Source organism: Notolepis coatsorum, assembly GCF_963971535.1.
Source record: "Notolepis coatsorum genome assembly, chromosome: 4".
NCBI classification, from domain to species: Eukaryota; Metazoa; Chordata; class Actinopteri; order Aulopiformes; family Paralepididae; genus Notolepis; species Notolepis coatsorum.
The window spans coordinates 176,305,472-176,319,448 of NC_140168.1; the positions used below are offsets into that span (position 1 = coordinate 176,305,472).

The following is a 13,977-nucleotide window of genomic DNA, read 5'->3' on the forward strand; positions in this document are numbered from 1 at the left end:
TTAGAGCTCTGCACTACCCTGGTCTCTGAGAGTACTTTAGAGCTCTGCACTACCCTGGTCTCTGCGAGTGCTTTAGAGCTCTACATACTACCCTGCCGCACCCTACATGCAGTTTTGAGAGTGATCACAAATCACGGAGAATCTACTCAGGGTTTGGTTCAGGATTCACAAGAATAAACTTCTCATATAAAATAACACCCAACAACATCTCAATGAGTATGATTTAAGATATCGTTACCAGAGCAAAAATTCTACAGATTGAAATATTTTAGAATATCCTCAATCGCATTGCCGACTGAATGTTTTTCCCCCATTGCAGAGGGCAAGCTATATACTTGAGAATATAGGGCATGAATAAACATGTTCCGAGTGAGCTTGAAGCCTTTCGATGCCAGCCCCGTGTAAAAAGCCTCATTAAAGAGGAAAAGGACTTGAGTGTTGACTTTTTATTTTTCTATATCACAACTGTAACACTGTAACATCTAGAGAAGAATCTTCTAAATCTAAATTTCAAACAAAAGAAATCACAAGTCGGATGGCATCGATGGAGACCACGGCATTAATACTTTGAAACCGTTCCTCGTAACACCTCGATCTACACCTCGATCTACAATCTAAAACAAACGGGAGTGTTACTATGTACATGATGTTAGGCTGAGCTACCCGTGCCTGGCCGGCTGGCTAGCTTTCACTTTTATAATCACAGAGAGCAGTAAGCTACTTAATACACTGCATTTAAAATCACTCCTATATACTATGTGCTAACTGTAATGCACTTTTGCTGATACATTCTTGCACTTTGCACCGAAGCTAAATTTCAGTCTAATTCTTTGGCTTGAACATAAATTGAGTTTGATTACTAGTACTAATGGTCTGATCACTAGTACTACAGGTCTGATTACTAGTACTACTGTTTTTCTTTACTAGTACTACTAGTTTCCATTACATTGGGAGTTTAGGTTTCAAGTAGCTCATGAACGGTCATATGCCATCTCCTTGTGCCAGGTCACTGCAGATTTTGCCACAAAACTAATATTGATGATCTTGAACGACCACATTAGCAACACACACTGCCGAGACACACACACACACACACACACACACAAAACCATTGTATGTCCCGCATCAAGTGGTACAACAGAAAGAAAATTGGTTTTCATATGAAAATGTTTTGTTTAGTTTTCTTTTACTTTCTAATCACAGTACATTTAATTTACCACATACATCCACACACTTGTTAAGTTGTTACCAGTTACTGTGTACACTCACTAGTTACCTCACAACACCCTAGGATAAAATACATCACTACGTTGACCTGGGTCAGGATGCCGATTCAAATCCATTCATATACTTTTTCTTTGTTTCTCCTGGCAAAACGACACAGATTACATTGCTCTCAAAGAAATGCCAACTTCATCCATCAGATGCAAGCCTCGCATTATCACTCAAGAGGAAGTGAAAGTAATTGAAAGAATCAAAATGTTTTCGACCCAAATCTGCCGCCATCGTGACTGAAGAGACGTCTGCCTGTCTGTTGCTGTCAAAAGGGGGATATGAGGACATTGTGCTTTTAGTAAGAGAGACATCCCACTTTAACATAACTCTTTAGTAAGAGGGATATCCCACTTTAACCTAACTCTTTAGTAAGAGATAACCCACTTTAACCTAACTCTTTAGTAAGAGGGACATCCCACTTTAACCTAACACTTTAGTAAGAGAGATATCCCACTAACATAACTCTTTAGTAAGAGGGACATCCCACTTTTTAGTAAGAGGGACATTGCACTTTAACCTAACTCTTTAGAAAGAGGGATATCCCACTTTAACCTAACTCTTTAGAAAGAGGGATATCCCACTTTAACCTAACTCTTTAGTAAGAGGGACATCCCACTTTATTAGTAAGAGGGACATTGCACTTTAACCTAACTCTTTAGAAAGAGGGATATCCCACTTTTGCGATATATGAGAGAGGAGTGCATAGCAAATAAGACAACAAAGAAGGTTGCAACTTAACCCTTGCCCTGAAATCCCAGAATCGTTTTTTTTATGCATCATAAATCCATAACACAGAGAATACGTTAAAGGAAGCTATACTGAACTATAACAAACACGCTTCCTCTTTAAACATCCATGTTGTTCTCAGTTGAAAAGAAGAGCTGTCAAACATCCAAAATGACAAGAGTTTAATAAAAATGTTTCTTTAACAGAAAATACTTAAGACTGCTGGAAGCCCTTTAAATAAAGTCAGCGGATGAATAGGCAGGTTTCAAGAGGCATCAAAGCGAAGCTATTTTGTCGATTTAAGCTTGTGAAGACGAGACTATTTTTGATTTCTATACTTTACATGCCAACCTCTAGGTTTCTAAATGTTTTTCTTTTTTAAATGTTCTATACTGCTTTTAGTGAGCAGAAGAGAGTGCTGCAAGCGCTTTCTTCCTGGTTTTCCTGGTTCATGCAAACTACCCGCCCTTTTCTCTCCCTTCCCTAAAAGCGATGACTTATGGCATGTTATGGTTTCTGGCGATGCGGGTAGTTAAACAGAAGTACATGCACGTCTGGTGCGGGACAAGTGGTAATGTGGGGTAGGTTCCAGATGAGTACTATGTCAGAGTCTAGGGTTAAAAAATCGACAAGGTATTCATGCTATTGCGTTTCATAGTATGGTTTAGGTCAATGGCAGTTAGCTAATGAACTTGTGCTGTAGGCCCCTGTTGACACGCAGACAGTCGTGCTTGTACACACACACGTGCGCGCGCACACACACACACACACACACACACACACACGCACAGAGGGCATTAAAGTGACTAGTAGTAGCGCTGCACCCCCCCCATCCACCCCACCCACCCAAAGAAAAAGAAGACTACTGTAGCAAAAAAGAAAATGACCAGCCCCTCAACAACTTCTCTCAATTCTGATTGGCCAAAGCTCGTCCCCGGGGGCGGGTGCCGAGAGGCGGGGTCTGTGTGCGTAGGTGTGACAGGACCAGGCGGGTCAAGGCGGAGGAGAGTCGTAAGGGTCAAGTCGGGGCCACCGTCAGGCTCGGCCACCTAGGAGGAGGGGGGCTTGCTGTAGCCGAATAGTCCGACGGGGAGGTACTTGACGTGGGTCGGCCACTGGGCGGCCAGCTGGAAGAACTTGACCTCGTTCCACTCCACGCCGTCTATGGACACTGGAGTGGACAAAACAAACCAATTCACATGTGAACACAACAGCCCTTCAGAACCCTAACCCTGTCTGCTTGCTTGCCTACATGTATGATCGTGTGTACCTAATACGTCTTATTGTCTGTACATGTCTGCTTATGTTTGTGCATGTCTGCAAATGCATGTGCTATGCGTCTGCTAATGTATATGCTGCCATACATAGCTCTCATGTCAGTTCGTCTGCATACAGAGTATTTGTGCTTATGTTTGACGACATTATGTTTAGCAGACATGTACAATGTGCTCTTCAGCAAAATTTTACTCATATTTTGCATGATGTGTTTTTAACCGGTTCTTAATGAACTGTTTGCATGCTATATATATTATGCTTTCTTTTTTAGCAGCTTTTTAACACCAGGCCCAGGGAAAACTGTTGAAAATTTGCTTTGGCTAACACTGTCTCACACATTTACAGTAATGTTCATTAATGTGTGTTGTCCCTGTTCAAATAAAGCCTAAACTAAGACACCACGGTACACAGAGACCACATCTGAGCCACTTGTAGACTTGTAAGGATAGACCATTAGGGGGTGCACCAAGTGTTCTGAAATGGAGTTTCCGCTCTCTTATGCCGGATAGCTTTCTACTGAACGTGCAGACAGGAAGTTGGTGTCCTTCTTCTTGTCCGACTCTGGACGGCGAGCACATTTCCCATAATAATCTTGACGTATTCCTAACGCTGCATGCAAGCCGCTCTCCTCACCATGTCCGAGCCAGGGCTGCCCTGCGTTAGCCCTCTACAACTCTGTTTGGCCCTCCGTATCCTACTGGCTCTATTTTGATGCAATTTTAATATAAATGGTAAATGGCTGCATTTATTCAAAGCGCTTCACAATTTGTCCCTCACATTTTACCCACTCACTCACACATTCACACACCGACGGCCATGGAAGCAACCATGCAAGGTGCCGACCTGCTCATCGGGAGCAGTTAGGGCTTAAGTGTCTTGCTCAAGGACACTTCGACACACTGCCCGGGAGGAGTGGGAATCAAACCGGGAACTTCCGGATAATCAGACTGCTCTACCTACTGAGCCACTGTCGCCCCCAATATAATCACTTAAAGAGTGATTATTATTATTATATATTTTTATAAGTTAACTTGTCAAAAAATAAGGAATAATATTTTGAAGAAGTACCGTACTGTGAGACCAAAGACGCCGCTGGTCTCGGACCCTCAGCCCTGAGGCTCCACCCATAAAGTATCATGTTTCAGCCCTTGGCGTTTCGCGTCAAAGGGTTTGGGCCCTTCCCTCCCGAGAGGCTCAACCCCCCCCCCATAATTTTTTTTTATCCACTTTTTCTTCCATTTTCTATATTTTCTCCCATTCCAATTTCGTATCATCCAATTCAACCCTCCCCTGTAACGCGTGGGAGGCTCACGCTGCCCCCGACACTTCCTGATTCTACTGCGCAGGCGCACCAACCGACCTGTAGGAGTCGCTGTCCACAACGCCCGATTCCCACCCTTCAGTTTCCCTCCCCGTAATACGGCCAATGTGTATTACTGTGGACGACCAGCTAAACTGAAAGCAAATGTGGAGCGCTGGGCTCGAACAGGCGAGCCCAGCGTCTCCAGATTTCGTGGCGAGCGCCTTGCCCACTACGCCACGTAGCCGCCCTCCCCCCCATCATTTTTTATCAGTATCCCTCCCTCCCTCCCTGCTTTCATTCAGGATAACGTTACCTTTCAGGATGGTCTGCTGTTGCTTGGCAGAACAGATGAGTCTGCTGATGCCCTCGATGACCTGACTCTTAGAGTCAACGTCCCTCTCCTTGGGCTTTTTCCCCAGGAACATGGTTGGGACTGGAGGGAGGGATGGAAGGAGGGGGGGGGGGAGAGAGAGAGAGAGAGAGAAAGAGACATTGTGTTTGTGAGGCGGTATAGAGCTAGCTATACGAGCTAGCTATACTTCAGAATCCCTTAACACTTTGAGTGCCAACGATGAGATTTCTCGTCCTAACTCGCCATGCGTTGAGTGCCAATGACGAGATTTCTCGTAATTTAATCGCTATTTCTTTTATTAGCGATATCCATTCATTTTTCATCCATCCAGCCTGACGTTATCATTGGGAATGGCTCTGAGCTCGAAAAGGGCAAATACCGCCACCTATCATCTCCCGGATGGTAATGCACATCATTGGATTGGATTGAGTGGCCATGTGCATCAGAAAAAAACTCCGGTCCAGGGTTTCCCCATCGCGTCTATATTAATCCCAGCCGAAGAGTGCAAGAGCGCTTCCGCATTCTTCCCCATTCGCCGATAAGCAATGTGCATTTCCTTTTCCTTCGCCCAGGTGCTCTCAGACCCCCATTCAACACGGTTAATCACAGATGCCAGAACACGCCATATTAAAGCCTTTGGTTCATATTAGCAACGCTGGTCGCAACGCTGGTCAATCACATTAACGCTGGTCAATCACATTAATCACAGAAGCCATATTAAAGCGCTAATACGGTATATATATATATACGCGATGGACGCACAGCGATGACAGCTGGGCTACAATGTACAGTCGTGCGAAATAACGTTATGAATGCCCGAAATAACATAACGTTACAAAGTACAGTTGACAGCTGCGTTGTGTTAATGTACAGCAAAATAACGTTATGGCGTTATGAAAGTACAGTTGACAGCTGCGCTGTGTTAATGTACAGCGAAATAATGTTATGGCGTTATGAAAGTACAGTTGACAGCTGCGTTGTGTTAATGTACAGCGAAATAACGTTATGGCGTTATGAAAGTACAGTTGACAGCTGCGTTGTGTTAATGTACAGCGAAATAACGTTATGGCGTTATGAAAGTACAGTTGACAGCTGCGTTGTGTTAACGTTACAATGTACAGCGAAATAACGTTATGGCGTTATGTGGTCCTCGTTTGGATAACGTTATGGCGTTATGTGGTCCTCGTTTGGATAATATGTAAAGTACAGTTGACAGCTGCGTTGTGTTAACGTTGCAATGTACAGGGAAATAACGTTATGGCGTTACGAGTTAATCTGGTCCGCGTCGCGATAATATACATGTATTCCATTTCGGCGTCCGAGCGGGGAAAAAGAAAATGCGCATTTGGAGGGGGTTACCGGGGCCAATCAGGGCAAAATGCGGAAGCGCTCTTGCACTCTTCGGCTGGGATTAATATAGACGCTTCCCCATCTCTGGCAAGCAGTGTCCGTTACCACATTCACTGGGGAGGCTCGGAGCAGCCTACTATTACGTGTTTCGGAATTGGATTAATCTTTTTGCAGAACATCTGATGTGAGGTAAGGACTCTATTTTACCAGTATTGGGTTAATCAGATGTTTTTTTCATAGCGATCACAACGTGTCTGTGTGTGTGTGTGTGTGACGTTAGCGCTGACCAGGTCATGGATAATAGATTTTTCAGCCTGCTTCTCTAGCGTGCATAAGTACACATATACTATCGATAATCTAGCGTTTATTTGAAAACAATTCATAAATCACCCGAAATTACTAGAACTCTCCGAAACTATACTCGTATTCAAAACGGTATAAAACGGAAATGTACCAATGAAAAAACAAACAGTTTCGTACATGTTGACTGCAAGCAAGTCATTGATAAGCGATGGGTGTTTTAGACCCATAGCCATAATTTAAGATATAGTTTAAGCGTTCGCAAATATCCCCGACCTCCCATTGACTAAATCGCTGTCACTCAAGGGGTTATCTGGGCAAAGGGGCGCAGTGGCACCCAATGTGTTAAAGGTGCTGTAAGTGGTATTTCTTCGTTTAAAATAAGTGTTAAATAGCTCTAAATTCCAACTGCCATCACTGATATAGTGTCTGGTCAGTAACATGGGTCTCCCAGTCCCTCCACTCTGCAGTAAACAGACTACTCAGACTGCTGCTTGACCTTACTCCTAAAGCCCACCTCACCCCTGCCCATTTTGACAACCTAGGATGGCTTAGAGTAGACGACAGAGTACAGCAACTTGCAATGGGCCTGGTCTACAAGATACACTACACCACTAAGGTACCCATGAGCACCTACGGGAGGCTGCAATTCGATACTAGCCCCGGTAAATGTCCAACCCCCCCCAATGTAGTTTCCTCCCCCTCAAATGTATATATTCTCTGTTAGAAACTCTGTCTGTAAAAGAACAGTACTGTATATTTGTATATCTTGTATGTCATAAATGTATGGATGTAACAGTACTGGATATCTGTATGTCACGTATGTCAAATGTTATGAATTGAAAATGGCGGACCCTGATATAAACAAGACAAAAGTCTTTCTCTGGTCTGCATTCCCTTAACAATTGTGTGTATTGAGCCATACTGTATTGTACCCATTCTACAATCTGTTAATAAAAATGTCAATCAATAAAACTGATAGTGTATGGTCAGTAACATGGGTCTCCCAGTCCCGCCACTCTGCAGTAAACACAGAATAAATGTTTTGGTATCCTTCCCACTTTATCCAATCAGGAGAGAGATGTTTTTACTTATTTCAAGAAATCTTGCCAAGCAAAATTTGCTTACTGCACTTGTTGTGAAGGGCCAGATTAAACTGAATATATATATGTATCGTTTGATATACTTTGTATATTATTTATATATATACACGGAATATCCCTTTACCTGCGTTCAGACCAGAGTAATATTCGCTCTCCTATTGGACAGCGCCCCCAGGCGCCAACGCGCAAGCCCCCAACGGCAAGTTCAAAGACAACTGCAGGCATGTCAGAACATGCCCAGAGTCAGCGTAGTAATACGAGACAAGGACTGAGGTTGGGACTAGATATTCACTTAAGTATATATATTGGCGCAGGTGTAAACAGCAGTAGTTCATTCAGTACCTTACCTAAACCTTACCCACCTTCACCACGAGTCAACGTGCAGTGAAGTGAGCAACCTTGCGTCTAAATAGAGCATTGAGAAGCGCGTGCGAATAGAATGTTAAAGTGTCAGAGTTTAATGAAGTAACGTTGAGTTCGACTTAATCTAATGTGAAGTACATAGTCGATTATTTATTGTATATCGTGCGGCCACAGTTCTTCCGTGTGTAGCATTACCCATCGGTTCGTTGTGTCTTTAGCTAGTGCACTTAACCAGGCTGTGTGGCCTAAATACGTCGCCCACACCCGAGGAGTCCTAGGCGGGGAACCGTTGGACATGTACACAGGAGAATCGGCGCCGGCGATTGCAGAACCATTCCTGGTTGGATTGTATTGATTTGGGACGTGACTACCGGAGAAGAGCATCGTTGATTTCCACTATCGTTTGGGATTTAACCTCGTGAGGATTACTACTCAGGCCTGCCTCGTGGACGGGGCTGGCTAGCTGTCATCAATGCTGTCGAGCATTTTGGATTACAACTATTGCTTTTGCTGCTGATCAAGGGAGTTTACAAGTTTCAAGTTTCTTTAATAGTTGTCATACAGAAGTACAGAATACTTTCATACAAAATGCTTCTTACTGTTACGCTCCAGAGACTGTGCTAGACAAGATAGTATCAAATAACATAGTATAGCATGTAATTTAGAAGAAGAAAATGAGGTCACAGTGTTCGGTATAGACATATGTACAATGTTCGATGCAGAATAGACGTAACTGAGTTACCATATAATATACAATACTATGCAGTGTACTAATGTACAGTACTATATAGTGCAAAGCAGAAATGGGATGAGGTACAATTTAGGTACAATTTACAGTAAGGTGTACGAGTTGTAGTGCAATCCTTCATCAATAAATATAAAGTGTGGGGAGTGGGTGCTACAGTGTGTTTGTTTAAAGTGGGTGTGTGCTATAAAGTGTGTGGAGTGGGTGCTACAGTGTGTTTGTTTAAAGTGAGTGTGTGCGTGTGGATGTGTGTGCTATGTGCGTTTGGTGGTTGTTGTTGTGTAGTGTTCATTGTTCGTTTAGCAGCCTGATGGCCTGGGTATAGAAGCTTCTTCTGAGTCTTTCTGTGCTCGCCTTGAGACTCCGGTATCGCTTGCCTGACCGCAGCAGTTCAAAGAGGCAGTTGTTCGGGTGACTGGAGTCTTTAATGATTCTCTTAGCCTTGCCCTTGCAACGCTTGTTGTAAATGTTCTGGAGGGTGGGGAGCCCCCCTCCAATTGTGCGTTCGGCTGAACGTGTCACTCTTTGTAGTCTGCTTCGGTCTTGTGCAGTGCTATTCCCAAACCAGGAGGTGATGTTGCCAGTCAAGATGCTCTCTATTGTACATGAGTAGAAGTTCTTAAGGATCTTCTGACTGACTTGGAACTTCCTTAGGCGCCTGAGGAAGTAGAGGCGTTGTCGTGCCTTCTTCACAACACTGTCAATGTGTGTGGTCCATGTCAAGTCCTCGGATATGTAGGCTCCGAGGTACTTAAAGCTGTTGACTCTCTCAACCGGTGCTCCGTCGATGCTGAGGGGGCTGTAGTCCTTGACCTGTACAAGCACCGACTCCTGTACCTGGAGTCTCTTTATTCCTCGTTGACTCAGACGGAGTACCCGAACATTCCTCTACCCTCCAGGCCTTACACCCAGGAGGGAACCCATTGTCTCCAGTTGGTACCAGTGTTGCCCTATATAATTGCTACTATACAACAGGTGGCGTCAGCTTAGACCCATCGTAGGATTCCTGCTATTCTTAGTGACTTATGCTCTTGACTGACTTTACGTATATTCTTCGCCATACAAGCGCAACCCTAATTCTCATTCTGTAACCTAACGTTGCTTAATAATAATAAATTACCCTCCAATAGTATTTATAGCCGTCTATATTTGATGTACTGTCTGGCCAGTAATTAAAGTACATAACTAGCAGTGGTTTAATCTATCACAATCTTTAATACAGTCAGGGTTTTGTAACCCCTCAGTTACAATTGGTCCTTTGAGCCGGAGGGTATCAGTGTAATATTTAATATAATATTAATATTAACCATGGCCAGCGGTGAACACTCCCCAAGCGGCTCCCCGAAGCTAGAACGCCCGCAGCGCAAACGTCAGCCACCTCCATATCTGGAGGAATTCGCTTTTGTTCTACCCCCTAGCTTATCTAAACAGACGTTAAATACGGATAAAGCGGATAGTCTAAGCATGTCCAATTCTATCGACTTGGCGACCCTGCCAGTAGAGACCCCAGTGGGTTCAAACGAAACTGACTCAGCTCACGGGGGGGACCAGGTGGGACATGACATGACTATACCTCCAGACAGCGTCACCGGGATAGACCCCGGAGCGCTCCAGGATAAAGAAAGCGCTCCAGGGATAGAACCCGACACACAACCAAGAGAAGAGAACCGCGCCCAGGAGATAGACCTCGGGGTGCGCCAGGAGAACAGATCTCCAACAAGCCCTGTCAGCACCCGATCACCTCCGTCAGTGTCATCCCCCAGCGAGGCGGACCAGATACTGGCGCAAGCCTTGATCGCCACACTGACAGCCTCCACCGAACGCGACCGGCTTCAAGCAAAGACGCTTAGTGAGCACGAACACTCCGCCACGGAAAGAGAGCGCCTCCACGTGCAACTCCAAGCGCAAGCCCTTAGTGAGCGCGAACACTCTGCCGTGGAACGAGAGCGCCTCCGGGCGCAACAATTAAGTGAGCGCGAACACTCTGCCATGGAACGAGAGCGCCTACAGGCTCAACAGACGAGCGAGCGCGAACAACGAGAGCGCCTCCAGGCGCAACAAGTAAGCGAGCGCGAACACTCTGCAACTGAACGAGAGCGCCTTCACGCGCAACTCCAAGCGCAAGCCCTTAGTGAGCGCGAACACTCTGCAACTGAACGAGAGCGCCTCCAGGCGCAGCAAAGGAGTGAGGACAACCGCATAAGACTGGAGGAGAGGCGCCTTCAGACGGAAGAGAACATTGAACGAGAACGCGCCAATGCCCAGCGCGAAGCAGAGCGCGACCGGCTGCAGGCGCAGATGATAGAACAATTGATTGCCAGGGCGACACCCCCTCTCTCCGCACGGAGCTCCCGGAGATCATCACGACAAGGGTCTAGGGCACCTTCCCCTACCCGACAAAGCGACCCGGGACCCGGCCAACAGGAGGAACCTGTCTACGTCTCCGAGCCCCTTCCCCGACCGGTCCATACGAGACCCAACCAATGGGAAGAGCCGGCCTACGTCGCCGAGAGACTGACTAGAAGACTCCAGGACCTGGAAGAGGAAGAGGAAGAGGAGGAATGTCAAGCCCACCAGCAGCAACGTACTCTGGACCAGGAGGCCCAGTACAGCCCCGACTTCAGCCCAGAGTCACTGCACTACAAACCCCCGACCCAACTCACGGGTGAGTTTGACGTACAGTCAGCACCGAGGAACAGCACCTGGGGACCCGGCCTCTGGTACCCACCAAGTACTAACCCACGACCACACGTACGGGGAGACTCGCCCAGGAGGCCTCTTCCCCTACGCTCACCAATGTACCAGCCATCCATGGCATCGTACCTTGGCACACCGACGTTCCCAGACTTTACGCGCGAGGACAGAGCACAGTACACGGAATTACGCATGTGTTTGGAGACTATGATGTCCGATGTCCCCGACGAGTCGTACAAATATGCCATCCTCCTCAAGCATCTCAACGTGCCCAGAGCGCATAACATAGCGCTGGCATATTCCAACTCAAGCACCCCATACTCCGCGGCTCTAGTGGCCCTCGACCAGCGTTATGGACGCATATGGGATTACGTGATCCAAGAAATACGGGATATCGACCGCCTCCCCCCAGCCAAAGACAATAGAGCACTGGATGACCTCTCTATCAAGGTACAATCCCTAGTAGGGATGCTGGGGTCCCAAAAGGAGAAGGGGAGATATGAACTGTATGCAAATTCTAATGTGGAGCGAATACTGGAGAAGCTCCCTCCAGCCCGCCAAGAGCGTTTTCGGCGGCAGAGAGACCACCGTGATCCCAACGGCCCCGAGCCATCCCTCCTAGACCTGGCCGCTTTCCTCGCAAGGGAAGTTAGCAGCCTACGACTGGACACATTCGTGTGGAGTGGATCTAGCCCAAGAGATGGACCTCGGAGGTCCAACGATAACCGCCGGTCAGTGACCGTTATGCACCAGGCCGAGTCAGTGCCGCAGCACAAGAACCACAGCACCCCCCAGACCAAGGGAAAGTGGAAGATTGTATGCCAGTACTGTGAAAAGGAACATTGGCTGTCTCAATGTGACACTTTCAAGAAGCTGACCGCCGACGAGGTGAGTCAGTGGATCAAAGCCAACCGCCGCTGCTTCCGCTGCGCGCGCAGCCATATGGCAGCTGAGTGCCGTTTAAAGAAGAAATGCAGCAAGTGCGACGGCGCCCACTTGGAGGTCCTACACGACAGCAACAAGAAGAAACCCGTACCCCCAAGCAGCTCGAGAGTGAACGTCATGTATATAGACCCTGCGAAGAGCGGGAGCTCCCGAGTGCTCTTGAAGGTGGTCCGAGTGATCTTAAGCTACGAGGACAAGGTCATGGACACTTACGCCGTCCTAGACGATGGGTCAGAAAAGACTCTCCTCCTCGCAGAAACAATGACAATCCGTACCATTAGAAGAGACCTGAAGACCATAAAGGGTGAAAATGTCTCCTTCATGATAGCAGCGGTCGGGCAGCCCGAGAAACAGTATAGCATCACTAACGCCTTCACCAGCCACGACATAGGCCTGTCACAGTACACCTACCCCATCCCAAAGCTGATGGAAAAATACGTGCACCTACGTCAACTACCTATACAGCTCATCGACGACGCCACCCCGACCCTGCTCATAGGATCCGACCACGCACACCTCATCGTCCCAACGGACCGGGTCCACATCGGGCCCAGAGGCTGTCCAGCAGCGGTCGAGACCCGCCTGGGTTGGACACTACAAGGCCCCCTCTCCGGGTCTTCCAACCGACCGACAGCCACTCGCTGTCTCCACTCGAGGATAAACGAAGAAGACACCGCCCTCTTACAGCACGTCGAGAGGCTATGGACATTAGACGCGATGCCCTTTAAGAATGAAAATAAACTTGTTCGCTCAAAGGAAGACACTTATGCCATAACCCTCCTCGAGCAGAGGACAAAGAGAGTCGAGGTAAATGGAGTGATGAGATACGCAACTCCACTCTTGAGGCGAGAGGGTATGCCCACCCTCCACGCCTCAAAAGAAGCGACACAGCGATATCTACTGAACACCGAGCGGCGTCTAGCCAAAGACCCCACTCAAGCCACTGTGTACCGCGCTGAGATCGACAAGCTGATCACAGCGGGACACATAAAGAAAATTGACATTCAAGAGGCCGACCAGACGATCGAATCATGGTACGTGCCCCACCACAAGGTCCACCACAACGGCAAGGATCGCATTGTATTCAACTGCAGCTACCAGATCGGACTACAGAATCTGAATAAAGAACTCTTGCCCGGCCCAACACTCGGCCCCTCTCTCCTCGGCGTACTACTACGTTTCCGCCAAGACAAGGTGGCCATCAGCGGCGACATCAAAGGGATGTTCCTGCAGGTGCGACTAGTGGAGGAGGACAAGCCCTTGCTGCGGTTCCTATGGAGAGAGAGGATCAAAGATGAGAGGTCTACCAATGGGAGGTCCTCCCCTTCGGAACCACATGCAGTCCATGCTGTGCTACGTTCGCACTGCAAAAACATGTGACAGAAGACCCTGAAGCTGAGGAGGAGGTCAGACAAAGTGTAGAGAGGAGTTTCTACGTGGACAACTGTCTGCAAAGTGTCTCGACGCCAGAAGAAGCCGAAGCCCTCCTACTCAAGCTCCGCGCCTCACTGATCAAAGGCGGCTTTGATCTCCGGCAGTGGGCCAG

General features: G+C 47.2%; 1 protein-coding gene across 1 annotated transcript in view; it reads right to left on the reverse strand.

The window, feature by feature from the left end:
* Positions 1 to 2,139: 2,139 nt before the first annotated feature.
* pacs1 (phosphofurin acidic cluster sorting protein 1) overlaps positions 2,140 to 13,977 on the reverse strand; it is a 285,532-nt gene continuing 273,694 nt past the window's right edge. Inside the window, exons 21-22 of the mRNA XM_084312165.1 lie at positions 4,893 to 5,012; positions 2,140 to 3,172 (exon numbers count right to left, since the gene is read on the reverse strand). Coding sequence (XP_084168291.1) covers positions 3,051 to 3,172; positions 4,893 to 5,012 — 242 coding nt within the window. The 3' untranslated portion in view covers positions 2,140 to 3,050. The remainder of the gene's footprint in view (positions 3,173 to 4,892; positions 5,013 to 13,977) is intronic.